General features: G+C 35.0%; 1 protein-coding gene across 3 annotated transcripts; it reads right to left on the bottom strand.

Annotated features, from left to right (window-relative positions):
• LOC109708386 lies at positions 937 to 16,697 on the bottom strand. 3 transcript variants are annotated; one of them, XR_002215717.1, is made up of 4 exons: positions 15,908 to 16,697; positions 1,573 to 1,637; positions 1,410 to 1,480; positions 1,271 to 1,311 (listed from the first exon to the last, which is right to left on the bottom strand). XR_002215717.1 is itself a non-coding variant. In XM_020230107.1 (3 exons), the coding sequence occupies exons 1-3, from the start codon at positions 16,610 to 16,612 to the stop codon at positions 1,224 to 1,226; spliced, it is 864 nt and encodes a 287-aa protein (XP_020085696.1). In that variant the 5' UTR covers positions 16,613 to 16,696; the 3' UTR covers positions 937 to 1,223. The 3 variants fall into 3 exon arrangements, 2 of the variants coding, with proteins under 2 accessions (XP_020085696.1, XP_020085697.1); XM_020230107.1 differs by lacking the exon at positions 1,573 to 1,637 and having other exon boundaries at positions 937 to 1,311; positions 15,908 to 16,696; XM_020230108.1 differs by lacking the exons at positions 1,271 to 1,311; positions 1,410 to 1,480; positions 1,573 to 1,637 and adding an exon at positions 13,538 to 13,682 and having other exon boundaries at positions 15,908 to 16,696.

Genomic DNA, 18,770 nt, shown 5'->3' with positions numbered 1-18,770 from the left:
CTGATAGGATTATAGGCAATCCAGCTAAGATTACTGCGTTTGGTTCATCCGGCATATAATCTATTTGGTATTGCAGCAATACAAAAGGTGTAAGATTACACCCACAATATTACCGAAGGGTGTGTATCTTGAATTACTGAATCTTGAATTACTGAAGGTGTCTAATCTTGCATGTTATATAAAATTACAAGTTTACCTCTCCAACTCTCGAAACACTTTAAATACGCCATTTTAAAAATTTTAATTTAAAATTTTGAATTTGAATTAATTTTAAATTTTCAAATTTCAAATTTAAATTTCAATTTTAAATTTCAAATTTTAAAATTAAAATTTTAAATTTTAAATTTTAAATTTTAAATTTTAAATTTTAAATTTAAAAATTTAAAATTTTAGATTTTAAATTTTAAATCTAAAATTTTAAATTTTAAATTTTGAATTTTAAATCTAAATTTTTAATTTTTAATTTTAATTTTTAATTTTTAATTTTTAAAATTTAAATTTGTATTTTAAATTCTAAATTTTAAATTTAGATTTTTAAATTTTAAATTTTAAATTTATATTTATATTTAAATTTTAGATTTTAAATTATAAATTTCATATTTATATAAATTAAAATATTAAATTTTATATTTTTGTTCAAATTTTAAATTTTAAAAATTCAAATTATTTAAAATAAAATTTAGTAGAAAAATTACTATTTGTAAACAGTAAAAAAAAAATTTGCCAAATATACCTAAGGATAATTTTCGAATAGACTATTTATTATTGTCAAAATTACTGAATTTTATAGACTGAACCAAATATAGTAATGCTATAAACACCGCAATCCAGCAATAAATTACTGCATTAAACCAAACGCACTAATGCAACATGAGTAGTAATCTTATTTAAAAATCCAAGATAGCTGGATATATCAAAATACCCTATAATATTATATAACTCGAACCGAATGCGCTCTAAAAGCATTATGAGACGATAAACCATATAACAAACCGTTCTCAAAGGAAAAATATGCAGGGTAAACATATCCCAAGGTGAAGTATTTGGGTATCCACCTTTGGAGGATATCTAACTAGAACCATTATATTCCCATGAAACATGTACAAATCATTCTGAGAGTATTTTTATATGGCGACTAAATTTTACTAAATCTTTGCCGCATATGCATGTCAAAAGCAAAGGGAAAGCAAACCACTCCCAAAAGGCAAACTATTTGAGCAAGACTACCAAATCTCTCTTTTGCTGATGTTACAATAAACCATCATATTTTTCACGAGAACAAAAACATAAGCTTTGGTCTCTTTCTGACCCCTGAAAGAGACAGTATTAGTTAGCACTTGCCACCAAAACACAAGTTATTTAAAGGGTAGAATACAAGTTCTGTACAACCATAACATATGTAATATCACCTGCTTTCATGCTCATGTCTTTCGGGATGTGACATTAGGTGCGCAATCCAAGTGATATCTTTGGAACTTTCCTATTAGATTTGAAAAAGAAATATAAAGATGTAAACACCAAGTAGGAATTTTCGGTTTGGTCACATAAGAGTTAGATTGTTAGTTAGAGTACCTTTTGATCCACTATTTTATGCAAAGTTTTGTGGACCTTAATCCTCTTGCTGATGTGAGAGTCACCTAACCATGTAAGCAATATAACACTGTGGGACTCAAAACTATGCAATGGATGACAAGATAAGTCCAAATGAGTCTTCTGCTCTTCCATAAGCCTATTTTTAGCTTATAATGACCTAGCTATGAATTGCCAGTTCCAAGGGTTGACAAGTTCGATACTTATAAAAAATTGTCATTAATTTAGACCAATAAGCCAAAGTTTAAGTGAATAAGATTCATTGACTTTGCTTTCCATAAGAGTGGTTTTTCTTTTTAGGTTTCTGGTGGATTTGATCTATAGGAGTTTTGGTCGAGTCTTCTGTAACTTCAGTAACAGAAATTGGAATAATTGTTTGGTATGCATCTTCTTATCATTACTAGTTAAGAAGATTAAGAGACAATGTCATGTTTACAATAAAACTCCAAACTACAGGATTCAATTAATAAACAAGGCAACTTCATAAATATATAAAATATTGAGAATAGCCTCTAAAATTATTTCTCTACATGCAAATAAGGGAATTGATTAGACGGTGGAGAATTTCCAAAATGGGAATTATTCCTCTAAAATGGTTTATGAAAATGTCCAAACTGCCTATCTCTAAAGAAGAATTCCTCTAGATATTGGTCGAGTAATGATGAGAGTTTATACTAATACAAAAAATATCTTCTGCATATATTCCTACGGCATCTCTTGTTATCTCCATCAGAACAGAATTATAGGACCTAAAAAGAAAAGGTTAAGAACAATGATGGTACAAACGAATGGATCATGTTCCTCAAGCAATCAATTTCTCCGCTAGTCAACTTAATAAAGTGTGGACTTCGGGAGAATTAGGCATGTTTATACTTTTCATAAGATCCTATGGTGTATGAACATATCCCTCATGAATTCTCCCACATGCTTCTCACACAACCCTTATGCTTGATACAAGAAGCAAAGATTGTGAGTAGCATCAAAATATTGAAAACATAAAGAATTGACTTAACAAGAGAGCTTTAAGCATGCTTAATGCACATGAACTAGGAAGATCCAATGAGAAAATTTCTGAAAGTGAAATAACAGGATACATACATAGATGTTGTCAGGATCTAAATGAACGGACGTGAACAAACAGGAAGGGAAAAAAAAATCACACTGAACAAGTCAAATAAATGAGTGTAATCTTATACTTATATAGTGTGTAGAAAACAACATTCTTTTAGTATTTTCTTGCAAGGGGAAAAACTTACAATTCAGAAGTATCATAATAAACGATGCCCCTCATATGCATCGTATGCAACTAACTCAAAAGGGCTAACTGTGGACGGTCTTAAATTCATTGCCCTCTATAACAAGCAGAAGAAAATAGTTTTCTTTATTCAATTATACTTGATAAATTGCTTCAACCTTCTAAATCAAAAAAATTTCATACCATTATATAGTTCTTACGAGACCTTCGATAATTTCATTACAAACAAATTCAAACTTAGAATTATTATGGTCTTTAACCTTTGTTGCCAGAAAAGTTATTGCACTAAATCTAGATTGATTAAAGATAGATCCCTTAAGGAGATTCCAAGGTACCCCACAAAGCAATCCTTTTTTGAGAAAAAAGGCTCTCTGTAATTTGTTAAAGAGAAAATTATGTCTCCACAAACCAACCACCCTTTTCTAAAAGAAAAGGCTACCTTTTAATTGGTTAAAAGCAAAATTATACAGATAGATTTGAGAAAATGTTACTTACATCATTAGTTACAAGAAAACCCAATTGTACTATCCAGAAGAAGCAATTTGGACAAATTTTACTTTTCTAAAAAATAAGAAAAATCCGTAGGCAATATCAATTGATAAAAAGCTCAAATACAAGTTTGCGAGAAAACATTGAGACATGTATCCCCACAACACAAGGAGGAAATAGAATGAAAACCCCAAAGGAAAAAACATAGGGAAAATACTACGAAGTAACAGTCCACTGACCTGCACAAACTATAATGGGAAAAATATTGATGACAGTCTTCGGCCTAATCAAAATAAAAAAGTTAGATGACAGTCCCCAACCTAATCAAAATAAAATAGAGGGAAAAATTTTGTTGTTGGTCCCAACCTAGACGAAAATAGAAAAAAAAAAAGGAGAATATTTTGATTGCAGGTCCCAACATACACAATCGAAAATAAAATTCAAGCTCTAACACTAAGTCCAAATAAAGAAAATAAATAAAAATTCTCCAAGCGTCAGATCAAGTACTTAATCTCCAACAATATTTAAATCTAGGCTAAACAAGTAGAATCATAATTAATTTCAATCGTCACCGATCTACGCTACTGCAAAGTAGTAAGAGATCCAAGAGACGCCAAAGGAGATCCAAGAGCGCAATAGTTATGGGTGAGAGGAAAGTCAGGAGAAAGATATAAGATCCAAACAACTAAAACATTATAGAGAAACAAGTGGAAAAGTTAGTGGAGAAGAAATTAGAAAGAAAATCAGTTTAAAAAGCCTTCACAGCTGACAAAAAATTGGCTGGCAGAGAGGTATGAAAGGAAATGCAAAGAAACAGCTGAAGGAGGAAGTTACCAAACATAGATCTTAATTTTGGTTCTCAATAACTTTTCAATTTGGACAATTAGAAGAAGCAAGATTTAACAAGCAAGACTTGGCGAACTATGTAAATAGAATGTTCCGAATGTGAACATACTTTAAGGACCGTTCTTCATTAAGCCATGTTAATCAAGAATTCATCATGCTGACACAGGCGATCAGCAATTCTCAGATAAGGAATTCATTGAAATTATTCTTGCTCCAGGTAAGGAGGTTAGATCCCTTCATGGTCATGGACTCCCAATTTTAATGCAACGGAAAATATTGATCAAAAACATATAATTTAACAATTACTTGTCATTGTACAGTAGAAGAGAAAATGAAACAGAGAAAAAAAAGACAGATAACAGAGAGGAATAACAAAGAGGAAACAAAGCAGCAAAAGCACCTCAAATATCAACAAGCACTTGTATAGCTAAATGAAAAATCAACATGTATTTCCTATTTCAACAGCTAAAATATGGAAACTTAAAACAAATATAAATTACTTACCACCTATGAGAAAGAGGATCAAAACTAAAAAAGGTGAAAGGAAAAAGTGCAAAAGAAAAGAAAAAAAAGCTGGCCAGGAACACAAGCAGCATCTGAAAGCATGAGTTTGTCTCAAAGGATAGAGACCTATGTAAAGCTAATTGAAACTTTGAAGCATAAGGGTTCGCATGGTGGCCTATCATGTAGCTCTCACTAGAAAGAAAACATCAAGGAGAAGTATAAGGCAATTATCTGATAACTTGACAAGAAAGAAAGCTGCACCACAGACCCACGAACATAAATCTCGAGATAAAACATGACTTCATCATTTTGGAGAAATTCCTATATCAAAGACAAAACATCACCAATCAACCTTCCAGTACATTCATGGAACAACAAAGCCCATCAATCATCTACATGATTTGACCTAGAACTAATTGAGTTTCTAGAAAAAGTTAACCACACTCAAAAACACTTTACGTGCAACAAGATATGGAACCTCAAAACAAGGTATGTCTATCAAGCCCTGTGTTTCAAAAATAATTAATCAGTAATTTGCAAAGTAATGTCTCAAAAATATACATGATATTATCGAGAAGACTCCCACACCACTATGCAACAAAAGTGAAGTCAGGAATCCTAAAATGAGCTATATATGGAAAGACAGGCAATAATGAAAGAGCTGCCATATCTTTTTGCCAAATATTTTTCTAATTAATCGACATCTGGATATGGAAATGATCTCATTGCAAATCAGTTAATTAACACCGTTTATTTCAGTCGAGAGCCAGAGGACAACACATGCCCTTCCAAGACTATGGCTCGATACCATGCAAAGGTTTCCTAAATCTAGAGAATGACACTAGAGGGTCAATAGGTACATGCTACCTCACGCATTAATTCTACATACAATTTCATCAGCCACTATGACCTCCCCACTATGCTTTATGCCCTATATCAATTAATTTTCCAGTGGGCTACAATCCTGTCCCCGCAACAAAGATATCTGGTGATAAATGTCATATAAAGCAGGATTATTGACACACTGCAAAGGGACAAAAATCTACACATGATCACTACTGAAATTATTACAAGGCTGTTATGAAAAGAATATACTACCATGAAGCTGATCTTGTCCAGAAATTCCTCCACCATCCCACCTAAAAATTCTGTCATTTCAGCAATTCCTATTATAGACTTTAATCTATGCATCGATGCCTTTCTTCTGGATGCCACCAGCCACTTAAAAAAAATGCACAATACAAGATAGTGGTAGTTAAATCTAGTTCTCTCCACTTACACAATGGAAGAAAGCTATTGGATAAGATTCCTTGTTCTCAAATAAAATTTTCATAGAAGAAAGCTATTGAAATCAAATAAAGGCTTTCTAGATTTGTTATTCGCTCGTAGAGTCTGAGAGTTTTGATCCCTTAAGAGCAAAGACTACAACAGATAGGAAGTTCGGAAATTTGTGGAAGGCCTAATCTATCATACTAAAGAAACCTAGATATCTTATTTTTGAATTGGCTAAGATCAAGTCTAATTTCCAAAGCTTCTAATAGTTTATTGATTATCAGTCGACCGGTATAGAATGTCCAACTTGTTGACCAGATAGACATTCATTAAAAATTTAAAACAAGAGCAGAGTACACAATATCTAATCCAAAGGGTATGTAGACTCCATCAGTCAAAACTCAATATTCCAACCTACTGAAATCTCCTAAAATATCCACATTTAATTCTCTTTTTCACATATGGAACTCGATGCTAAATGAACTAGCACAACTTACATAGGATGGGCTTGTGCAATTTGGTGCACAGTGTCAGTCCGAAAGTCCAGCAGTCTATATAAGAACTTAAAATCATTACGGACTAATTTGACTCCAATCTCCTAGTTTTGATCACAAACTAGCTATTATACAAATAAAATACCAAAGGTGAATATGAGAACTGGACAATGATACAGGATTCAGAAATAAGGACTCACCATAAGTTTGCCAGGTCCTGTCTAGTGATTGTGAATTTGATGCAAAAATCTAATAGGAAAAAATAATTCACACGAAGGAATCTAACAGTTCTGCAAAATATCTTGATGGCCTAAAAATACCCAAACATTAAAGGTCTAGCAGTTCTACCAAAGCCACAAGATAAGCATCCAAAAGCAGAACATTTTGATAATTAATTTGTATTTATGTTGGCATAGCAACTTATATTGAGTCTAGAAATAAGCATTATAATTAAACAAACTATATAATTAAGATGACATTGACAGGACCATGTACCACAATCAATAATCATTTGTTACCCTAACAAAAAATAATCATATAAAGAAAATAGTTCAAACAATTACAGCTCTTACATACGTAACAAAAAATAATCATATAAAGAAAATAGTTCAAACAATTACAGCTCTTACATACAAACCTACAAAAACATCTTACATATTGTATATGCACCTTAACATCTCCTTCTAATAGCTGCTACTTATACAAAAAGTGAGAAAAAATTGGACAGTGTGCATAACAATGACCAAAAAATTTAAAAAAAAAAAACAATCTGCAACAGTATCAAAGTATATGACAAAATTGTAGTAGTATAACATAAAGGCACAAGTCTCAACTTGACTAACAAAAAATGTGAAATGTATAGAACATAGCAAACTGTCAGTCACATTATCTTAATAGCATGGGTTAGACGTAAGCAGTAGATATCTATGCTGTAAGAATGATAAAGCATCTAGACGGGAGCAAATACATGCCTAGATGGTCGCCTATGACAACAATGATTGATGACCACAAATTTAGCGGGATTGGAAGCCAAAAAATAGAAAAAGAGAGAGAAGCACAATAGTAGAGATTAGAGAAGACCAGCTCCTGCTCCTTATAAAGGCTAGAAGCGAGATTCTTTTATGCAATGCAAGTAACACCTTACCAACATAGTATAAACAATTATTTGCAGATAATACATACTACTATAAATTATTAATATATAAATTACTTTTATAGTAGAATTAAAATATAAATTTGACCCAAGGCTTTCTACATTTTCTAAATCTTATGAGCATGTCATACTGGATCTGCAAGCTTTACTAGTTCTTCTTTGCTCAAGTTCCAGGGACAGAGCTAAGATTCAGTCATGACGGGGCCAAAATATATTTAAATAGAAGCTTCAGCAAATAAACAAAATTTTACCTAATTGAAAAATTTTAATAAAAAAATTTATTAATTAAATAATTAATATAAAAACATGAACTTTATTTTTTTATTTTCTGATAAAAATCTTCTAATTATTTTATTTCTATTATTACATTCAAATAACTTAGAAATTTTACTAAATCTAACAGTAATTTCTTAGTTTTTAAGTAAATAAAATTAACATAGCTATTAAATTTAGTGTCATCTTTTATTTAGTTAAATAAAACAGCTCACCTAACATAATTAGAAGTTAAAAAATATTAAAAAAAAAATTTAGAGCAGAGAAACATATTTCAAAATGCCCTAAAAGCAGTGTTTGAAAAGGCGCAAGGCGCAAAAAGGCGCAAAGGCTTTATGAAGCCTAGGCGCGCGCCTCAAGAAGGTGAGGCGCATATCTAATAAAAATAAAACACTCTTAACAAGCCTATTTTAAATGGATGTTTTATATTAAAAAATTCTAAAATAGCTATACAAAAATAAAATAATCATAAAAATGTAACGAAATCGCATGCATAAATGTTCTCAACTTAAAAATAAAAAAATTTATGTTTCAACTTTCAGCTTTAAAGTGTTTGCTGCTGTTTCTTTCTTCTTGCCGCTGCTATTTATTGCCATTTGGGGGTGGAAGAGAGAACGACCAAGAGAAAAGAAAAAGAAAGCGTTCAATTAGAAATTTTTTAAAAAAAGTTTCTTAACATTTTAGAATATATTGAAGAAGCTCAAAACCCAAAAACCCACACCGTAGACACATTAAACGTAAATATCACGAGGCGCGTCTGAGGCGCGCGCCATACTCCCTGAGGCATTGAGACTCGCGCCTTGCGCCTAGGCGCTGAGGCGCGTGCCTGAGGCGCTCCTTTTCAAACACTGCCTAAAAGTAATAGGCTCTTAATATATTTTCACCTAAACAAGAGTATAAAAACAAGGATAGAGAGTTATGCTGGAACTACAAGCTATTAAGCAAATACTAAAAATCTAGGAAGGCCACGACTATCCAAAAAAGAGAGCTGAATTAATACCAAGGACTATTAAGCAAATATTGAGAAGTTGAGAGGGGCCATGGCCACCTTGGGCCTACACATAGCTCCATCCCTGTCAAGTTCCAACCACTTCATGCCCGAAGGCCCCAACCACATGTTAAATATCAACCATTTTGCACCTATTGCAATCTCGCGGACACATACTCTAACAGTCTTACTCCACCATTGGCTATCAGGCTACAAAGACAACCAGCTCTAAGAATTCAGCAACTTTGCGGCACGAACATCGTCCAGTTTGTGTGTCCAACAACAAAGTGCCTTAATGCTCCCTCGCAGTGTTTGAAAAGAAGCACCTCAGGCACGCGCCTCAGGGCCTCAGGGAATGAGGCATGCGCCTCAGACGCGTCTCGTGATATTTATATTTAATGTGTGTAGGATTTAGGTTTTCGGGTTTTTAGTTTCTTCATATATTCTAAAATATTAAGAAATTTTTTTAAAAAAATTCTAATTTGAACGTTTTCTTTCCCTTTTCTCTTGATCGTTCTCTCTTTCACCCCCTAATGGCAATAAGTAGCAGCAGCAAGCACTTTTAAGTTGGAAGTTGAAACATAATTTTTTTTACTTTTAGACTGAGAACATTTATGCATGCGGTTTCTTTACCTTTTTATGATTATTTTGTTTTTATATAGCTATTTTAGAATTTTTTAACATAAAACATCCATTTAAAATTAGACTTGTTAAGAGTTTTACTTTTATTAGAATTGAGGCACGCGACTCACGGTGCACCTCACGCCTAGGCTCCATAAGGCCTTTGTGCCTTTTTATGCCTTGCGCCTTTTCAAACACTGCTCTCTCGAGCCCATGAATCCACCGAAAGCCCTCCTCTACCATATTCTCCTATATTAATGGTAACATATGAGTGCCACTTCATAATAATTGTTTTTTCCTTAGGTTTCCAAATAAAGTTAAAAAAGTAATTAGTATCTAATTTTTTTATTTTCAGAATTGTTATTTTTGTTTATTTTTTTCAAATCGTATTTATCGATTTTTAGGTATGAAATAAATTTCTGAAAAAATGGGAATATGATTTTGGAAGTTTTAAATTAGGATTAGATATATTTGTATTATGAAAATTCCAAAAATCAAGAGATTTAATCAAGATTAGCATCAGGGCTTTTTTAGTATAAGTCATGACAACTTTTTGTACAGAGAGAATTTTGGTGAATAAAAAAAATTTAATTTTTCTTAGACATGTGTGATCTTTCGGCTTATGTGGCTTATTTATCTTCTTCTTCACCTTTCTTCTTCTGTTCTTTTTAATTCCCCTGCCCTACAATATCTACAACTAAAATACTTGCTATAGTATTTCCAACCTACAGCATTTTCGTACTTTGTTGTAACTTTGGTAGATATGAATCACTAGTGTGTAGAAAATCCTTATTATAAAGATTTTAGCATTAAAAGGAGAAAAGAGAATATCTTTCTACGTCTATATATAAATATCACACTTTAATGGAAAGACAAGAGTTACCAAAACTTCTTGATTAGTACTCTATGCCCCCACTCCTAACAATGAAAACACAAAATCCACTATATGAAAGTTAGGCTCTGCCCTGCTAGTTAATAAAGATCCAAATTCAGTAGATAATATTAGATTACGTTAGGTTAGACAATCTCATTAATCTAATAAAATCTAAAGGTGTACACTAGCTTATAATTGAGTGAATGAAACTCGGATCAAATAAAACTTTATTTGACTAAGAGTTTTGTACAGTAGCTTGAATGATCTTTCTACTTTTCTATGAGTTTTAGAAAAAAGATTTACCCATATTACTAGCACATTGGCATTTGAATAAATATGTGCTATGTGGTAAGAAACTTAAGATTGCCTAAACTTGGTTTTAAGAAGATAATAAATGGTGGGAATTTCCTTCTAATACAAGTCCGTATAAGATGTAAAGGAGTCCTCCTTGGTTAACATCTTAGCACAGGGAATACTTTAATGTTTTAGGAGTCAGCTTTGCTCATTTTAACTTCTTTGGGTATGCCATGAGGGATCAAAAATGGAAGCAAGTGATGATAATGCAATGAAATGACTATTTTCTAGCTGCAGGCTTATATTTCTCTTACTTTCCCCTAACAATATTGTCTACCTAAAATTCTTCTATTCTTTTTCATAGACAAATCCTTTACTTCTCTTTTTGCAAGAACCAATAGGCTATAGCAAAAAGATCAACAGTTTTCATAGATCTCCCATATCACTCTTATCTTATCCGACCGCAACAAAAAGCTAGGGACAGAAGTTCAGTTTCTCACGCAAGTCTGTGGAACTACCATAAAAAAATTATTTTCTACTTCCGATTACTGTAAAATTCACTAAAGAATTTTTCTCTCATCCCACTACAACATAAAATGGTTGCAATATCGAATTTCTATTCGAAGTAAACAGAGCTGCAGCAGAAAATTGTTCTCTTGCAGGTTATAGCCTAAAACATCAATTCAATTCTCAGAAAAGATAGCCTTCTAACCCAAAATGGCCCAAAATGTTCGACAACAATCAGTAGTCATATCTACAAGAACAATATCCTCCAACATCACTAACTTCATATCTTTGTTTTTCTACTAGCAAAGTGCACACTTGAGCGCGTGAATCCAATAAAAGCTATCCTCTCCCATATTAGTAGTAACCAATAAGTGCCATGGTAACAAATGCTGCCAATTAATGATAACTAATATCTAGAAAATGTGTATTCTCTTCAATTATGTAGCATCTCTATGTTGAAAATCTTTCTTATAACGAATTGATCTTAAAAAAAGTTAGTTTCTATCTATATCTACGTATGTGATATCTTGATCAAAATAAGACGTACTAAAACTTCTTAATTGCCATTCTATGCCTCAATGATCCAAATAGGGGGTTGCCAAATCTGAATTTTCATTTTTGGTTTCATTTATAGCTATTCCTTGAAATAAACTAGGTTCAGCAGCTTCACCAACTTTGTAGTCATATCTGCAAGAACAATATCCTCCAGCATCACAAGATTCATGTTTTTGTTTTGCTACCAGCAGAGTGCTGTGGTGCTCATTTCAGCGCATGAATCCAACAAAAGTTGTCCTCTCCTACATTAGTAGTAACTAATAAGTGCCTTAGTAATAAATGCTACAACTTTATGATAACTAATCTATGAAAAATGTGTCCCCTCTTTTAACTTTTTCAATTTACTTGTTTCGACAATTTGGTATCTATGTAGCATCTCTAGGTTGAAATCTTTCTTATGAAAATTTGGTCTTAAGAAAAGGTTAGCATCTATTTATATCTATGTATGTGACGTCTTGATCAAAATAAGACGCACTAAAAATCCTTAGCTGTCATTCTATGCCTCAATGATGCTAACCGGGGGTAGCCAAATCTGAATTTTCAACTTCGTTTTCGTATATAGCTATTCCTTGAAACAAACTAGCTTCAACTTATCGATTCTGGCGAACTTCACTAAAATTAATACATGGAAGCAAGAAAAAAAAATTCAGCAAGACGGGAAATTAAAAAATTGATTGAAGCAATAATAAGATAGTGATAAACCTTCAATACATAAGATAATAACAACCATCGAAAAATACATATAATAGTTCCAAATAAAAAGGCAAGTTCGATTTTGTCGGACTATAATTTTTAGATTTGGTTGTTTCGGTAAAAATGGTTGGTAATGGTGGAAGACTAGATTAAGAAGAATAATGAGATACTAAACGATGAGGGAGAAGGTAAGATATAAGAAGTGCACCGATCACAAGATTGTGGGGGATCCATGATCAACGAGGAAGGCGGAACATTATAGGTAGAACTTCGGCACCAGGAAGAAAGAAAAGAAGGCAAGGACCCGAAAGAAGAGGAGGGATAAAAGCATAAGCCAATCTCGCCGCGAGAAAAAATCAACAATGATCAAGCTGAGGAAGAAGGCGATCTTGACAAGAGGAAAAAGTGTCGATGATCACACCAAGAAAAAATCACCATAGCAAGGACAAAGAACAAGAATAGAAATTTTTATTCATCAAAACTGCCTCTCAAAGCATAGTGCTAACTGCTAAGAGCTTTTCCCGTAATAAATTCTTGTCTCTTTGTCTTCAACTAAGCACGGTCACCCAAGAGTCATGCATAGAAGATAAGGCAATTCTAGAAAGTCGAAAGGTTTTCTGGGTTTGAATTTATTTTTATTAGAGAAAAAGGGTTTGGATTAGCCAAACAATATAAAACTAAATGATTTAAGCCTGAATCAAACACGAAGTTAAAAAATAAATGAAAATTGCATTCAAAAGTAAAAAAAGTTTTATTTGGTGCATCAATTCTTCCCAGATTGGAGAAATCTCGACCCCATCGAGATGGCATTCTGATAGCTCTAGTATAAGTCTTCTCAAAGCCGTCATAACTCCGCCTCAAAAATCCAACTGCTATCACACAATGGATGTCGACGCCAGCATACCAAGTATCGATGATGGGTACCACAGAACATCCTCCACCCTGTCTGATGACGCTTCAGTGTCAGTGTAAGATGTCAAGCCATCAATATCGATAGTAGAGGGGGCCTCTCTATAGTACTTGTACAACTCGCTGGCATTGAAGATCTAGGATATGTTGGCAATTTTGGAAGCAGATCAATTGCATATGTATTTGCTCCCAACTTCTTCAAAATTTTGAATAGCCCATACTTTTTCCTACTCAACTTGCTGTAACCTCCAGCCGAGAACCTTTCTTTTCTAAAATAAATTGAGACATTATCCCCTTCATTAAAAATCATATCTTGGTGATGTTGATTTGCTGACACCTTATACATGTTCTCCTTGGTGAGAAACCTAGGGTGTTGAAAAGTGTTCTTAGTAAGATAATAAATGTTTAAAACTTCCTTCCTAATACTACTCCAAAGAGGAGTCCTCCTATGATAAAGAAGTCCTCCTTAATTTACAGCTAAAATTTAATTTTCCACCTTTGAGGAATGCTTTTGACCTCATTTTAAATTTCTCTATACATAGCGTAGGGGATCCAAAAAAAAAGTGACACATGTGTGGTTATATTGATGCAAGGGAATGACTTTCTTCCATCTAGTTATAGACTGAAAATTCTCTTACTTCATTCTTGCAAGCTTTCTCTCTCTAAAATTCTACCATTCTTCTTCTTTTCAAATCCATTTCTTTTCAATCTGCCAGAAACAACAAGTTATAGCAAAAAAAACACTACATTGTAGAAAATACGGTTGCAAACTAGGTAGATCTGGGGGCCATTCCTCCCTTTTTTAAGCAAATCAGGGTGGATTCAGGACTGGTTGATTTTTGTTCTATTTGTTGGCCCTATTTACCGCTCTATTTGGGGCAAGGAGAGGTAGGAGCGAATTTTGGGAGATCAAGGTAGATCAAGAAAGAAAGAGGCTTCCCGCCTAAAGCTTCAATTCATTAGCAGATTGGGGCAGATTTATTTATTTTTGGCCTCCATTTACTACTACCATGTTTGGGGCAGATTTGACCGGGAGCTCCATCAACCCAAATCTATTTGAATCCCTAGTGGAAACACACTATACTATTTTTATCATTGCACAATAAGTTGGCATAGAATCAATTTTCCACTGTGTCATAAGAAAATTATCTTGTAGCATATTATTGGCCAATTCGCTGTAGTATTCTTCTCTTCTCCCACTTTGATAACAAATTGGTAGACTCTAGCTGAGGTAACATTGCACACAAAATGGTCTAGTTTAAAGTTAAAATAACCTATTTTCAAAATTTAGTATTGTCTAACATAATATTTCAAATATGAGGGGAAAAAACCTATACGAACATGATTCTATCTATATCTAATATGATTATACAAAGATTTCTCTAATTTTATCACGATCTGATATGACTCCACTCAAATCCCATATGATTCTATCCATATTTTACATGGTATTTTAGATACAAGAGGGATATAGTCAATTTATTTGCATTCTATTCAAAGAACGTAGAAGGCTCCTAAATGAGCTATATATAAAGACGCCAGTAATTTACTTATAACGTGCACTGTGGATGAGAAACTTCTCTCTTTAAGCCTGTTGGCTCTAGTACTCTTTTATACATTCTAATTACGAAACAAAGAACGTAACAATCACAATGACCAAGATATTCTTAGTCTGTCTTCACAAAGCATTAATAGAACTTGGATGGCTGAACGCCTGAACGTAATGAATATATATATATATATATATATATATTTGGCGTGAATTTTTTGTTCTGTACATTTTCCACTAACTATAATCTCATCAACAAGACAATCTCTATGTTGTTCCTTGCAAAATCTAATCAATTGATCTACATTCCTTCAAAGGCAATTGTTGGACAGAGAACTGATTCTATCAGGTAGAACACAATTGAGGCTATTAATTAACAAATTAGATACAGAATTTAATCTAAAAGAANATCGCATTTGGATTGTTTTACACCGTTAAACTCACAAACACACCACATCGGCCATTAAAATTGTCAATTTTGAGATTTGTTGATCACTAGTCAAATGATATCGAAAAAATCTGAAATTTAGTTTCCAAATACTTTCAATAGTGTAGATCAAGTTTAACGGAGCCGATCGTCGATTTGAAAGCCACATCATCGAAAACAACTTGGTAGCACGGAGCGCTCCGTGCTACCGATAGCATAGTAGCCGGACTCTATATATATATATATATATATATATATATATATATATATAATTGGCATGAATTTTTTGTTCTGTACATTTTCCACTAACTATAATCTCATCAACAAGACAATCTCTATGTTGTTCCTTGCAAAATCTAATCAATTGATCTACATTCCTTCAAAGGCAATTGTTGGACAGAGAACTGATTCTATCAGGTAGAACACAATTGAGGCTATTAATTAACAAATTAGATACAGAATTTAATCTAAAAGAATACAAATTAGTGGAATGAATTGACAAACTACAGATACAAGCATGAGACAAGATGAAGCTAGATTCAAGTTGTGCTATTTCCGTTATTTCTCATTATAATCAAAGTGGTCTCAGAACCAACCAATGTAACATTCCTAACCTCCAAAATGCTGGATCTCCTGAAGAGTGCCCAAATCCCTTCCGTTCGAGCCTCCGACAATGATGGCGGCGACAAGGACGAAGGCCACCACTCGAGAGCGAGCACGATGGCCCCGCCCTGCCGCACGGTGCGCTCCATCTCTGCGGCGAACCTCGTGGGGAAGAGCGCGCCGGCGAGGCCAGGGGTGAAGGCGAGGTCGAAGACGCCGTCGAAGAAGGGGAGATTGTGGGGGTCGGCGCGGCTGACGAGCGGGGGGAAATCGAGGAGGTCGACGCCGGTGACGTCGGCGACGCCGGAATCGCGGAGGGCGGCGACGGACTGGCCGGCGCCGGCGGAGACGCAGAGGACGCGGGAGGAGTTGGAGAGGAGGCGAAGGGCGCGGAGGGGGGAGAACACGGCGGCGGAGAGGGAGGCGACGTGGCGGCGCCACGCGGCGGAGGAGCGGAGCTTGGCGGAGCGCTTCTCGAGGGGGACGAAGGAGCGGGAGGCGGCGTCGCAGGAGGAGCGGGGGAAGGGGGTTAGGGCTAGGGTTAGGGTTTGGGGGTGGTGGGGATGGTTGGGGTGGGGTTGGAGGGGGGAGTAGGAGGGGATGCAGTAGGAGGAGGAGGAGGAGGAGCGGAAGAAGAGGTGGAGGAGGGAGAGGGTGGCGGCGGTGGCGAAGACCAGAGACACCCGGTTCAGAAGCCGCTGCACATGTCGCTCCATTTGAAGACCGATAACGCAAAGAGGGAGAGAGAGGAAAGAGATTCGCACAGCAGCGGAGATGCCAACGAACGTAGCATGGAGCTTTTTTTTTCTTTTTTTTTCTTTTTTTTTTTTGGTGCTTCTACCCCTAGGAAAAAAATTTTACAAACCGTCCCATAAAATTTATATTTATAAAATTAGTCATATTGTTTTACAAACAGTCCTATAAAATTTATATTTATAAGATTGGTCCTATTTCTACCACGCAAGCGCCACGTGAGCATAATTGGCAGTCCAAAATTTGAGTTGAATATGATGAATTATTCACCATATTTGGACATAATAAATGGTTCAATGTATTTAACTTATACAGTGTTTAATACAATAAATACAGTGAATGTGAAAAAGACACGATTTAAGTAAAATATAGAAAGGATACGGTAAACCATTCACTATGTCCAAACACAGTAAATGGTTCACCGTGTTCAATTTAACCAGCCACGCACACGTGGCACTCGCACCACGTTTGTGTGGCGAAAATATAGTCAACCTTGCAAATATAAATTCTGTTAGGCTCTAACAAACCTCATACAAATATAATCAAAAATCAAATCTAAAATAGGTGGAAAATACCTTTATCCACGAAGAACTTGTTCTAAGTCCAAATTGAAGCTACAAAGCTTTAAATTCACCTAAAAGAGAGTTCTACACTCATCAATTAAACCCTAAAGGTTCAAAATCAAGAAACCCCAAAATAAACCCTAGTTTTTTTCAAAACTATGTTTTCATCCACAAATCTTGCAAAATTTATAAATAAATATTGCAACAAGACTACTAACTATGAAGAAAGCTCCAACCCAAGCTAAAGTTGGAGTTAGATCTTCAAACAAGCTCTTTTCTTCACTTCCAAGCCTCCTTCACGGTCCAAGAAACTAGCCACCATGAAGAGGAAGAAGAAAAAGAGATCAAAACCCAAATCTAAAAGGGTTTGGGGGAAGAAATCAAGGAGAGAGAGAGAGAGAAAAACCTACCTTTACTTCTCTCTAAACTTAGCACAAAGAGGGGCATATGGGGGAAAAGAGATGTTATAAACATGATGTAACAATTTCCTTAAAACCCCTCAAAACCTCAAAAATTGTAAACTGCACGAACTGCAGTTTTCCGCATTGAGTACCGGTACTCGAATTGGAGTACCGGTACCCGGCACTCAAACTCACAAAACCCGAGCGCAAAACATTCGGGTTGAATACGATATACCGGTAACCGCGCGATACAATACCGGTACCCAACTCCAGTACCGGTACTCAACACCCCAAATCTCAAACCCGAGAGCAAGTACTCTCTGGCATGCAATGGGGTTCCGGTACCAACCTCCAGTATAGGTACTCAGCCCTAAAATTTGCACTTTACAGATTTTGATGCTGAAAGCCCGTTCTCGCGCGTAGGAAGCTCCAAAAATAGGCAGATACAACACCAACAACCCTCAAAACACCCAGAATAGTTTACAATACCATTCTTATACTAGAACTTTATAATTTGCTAAAATTCAGTGTACTACAATATCACAGGCCCTCTCCAGGCGCTCACAGATATAGTGACAGAGGGAGAAAGAAAAGGAATGAGGTTGAGGGAGAGGAAGGAGATAAATGGCCAAAGTTTGGCCGGCCAGGCAGTGGTCACCGGCGATCGGGGATGTACACAGTGCAGTCAGAGAAGGAAGAGAAGGCGGCTAAGGCTCGGGGAAGGAAAGAGAGAGGTTAGGGTTAGGGTTAGAGGAGAGAAAGCCTAGATCCCAATATGTACATAGATGTACATTTGCAGGAAAATCCTCAAGCAAGAAAAATTCCAACTCGAGTCCTTTAGGACACCTGTGATACGCATGAGTGCACTTCCACTTGCGATCCCATGCGATTCGATACATAAAATACTGGAATTTTTGTGAAAAAACCAAATATGCAATGTTGACCCGTCCTCAAACAATGTGCAATTCCAAGCGATTGGCTCATCGAATTTACGAGCAGATCGCACTAGCACTTCCGACAGTGCTAAATCATCAAACCTGTGATTTTGTTTCACCAGAATCGGTTGTCAATTCGCGACAAAATCATTCTCTTTCCGTTGCCCTAGATACACACACACACACACACACACACACACACACACACACACACACACACAC

This window comes from Ananas comosus, linkage group 4 (genome assembly GCF_001540865.1).
Source record: "Ananas comosus cultivar F153 linkage group 4, ASM154086v1, whole genome shotgun sequence".
NCBI lineage: Eukaryota > Viridiplantae > Streptophyta > Magnoliopsida > Poales > Bromeliaceae > Ananas > Ananas comosus.
This window is presented reverse-complemented; position numbering and strand designations above follow the sequence as displayed.

Excerpts from the sequence above, each read along its gene's own strand:
- LOC109708386 (XM_020230107.1), bottom strand. The coding sequence starts at position 16,612 with ATGGAGCGACATGTGCAGCGGCTTCTGAACCGGGTGTCTCTGGTCTTC. Across the intron at positions 1,481-15,907 it reads GGAGATCCAGCATTTTGGAG|GAAAGTTCCAAAGATATCAC; the intron begins GTTAGGAATGTT and ends CAAATCTAATAG. Across the intron at positions 1,312-1,409 it reads AGACATGAGCATGAAAGCAG|GGGTCAGAAAGAGACCAAAG; the intron begins GTGATATTACAT and ends TGTCTCTTTCAG.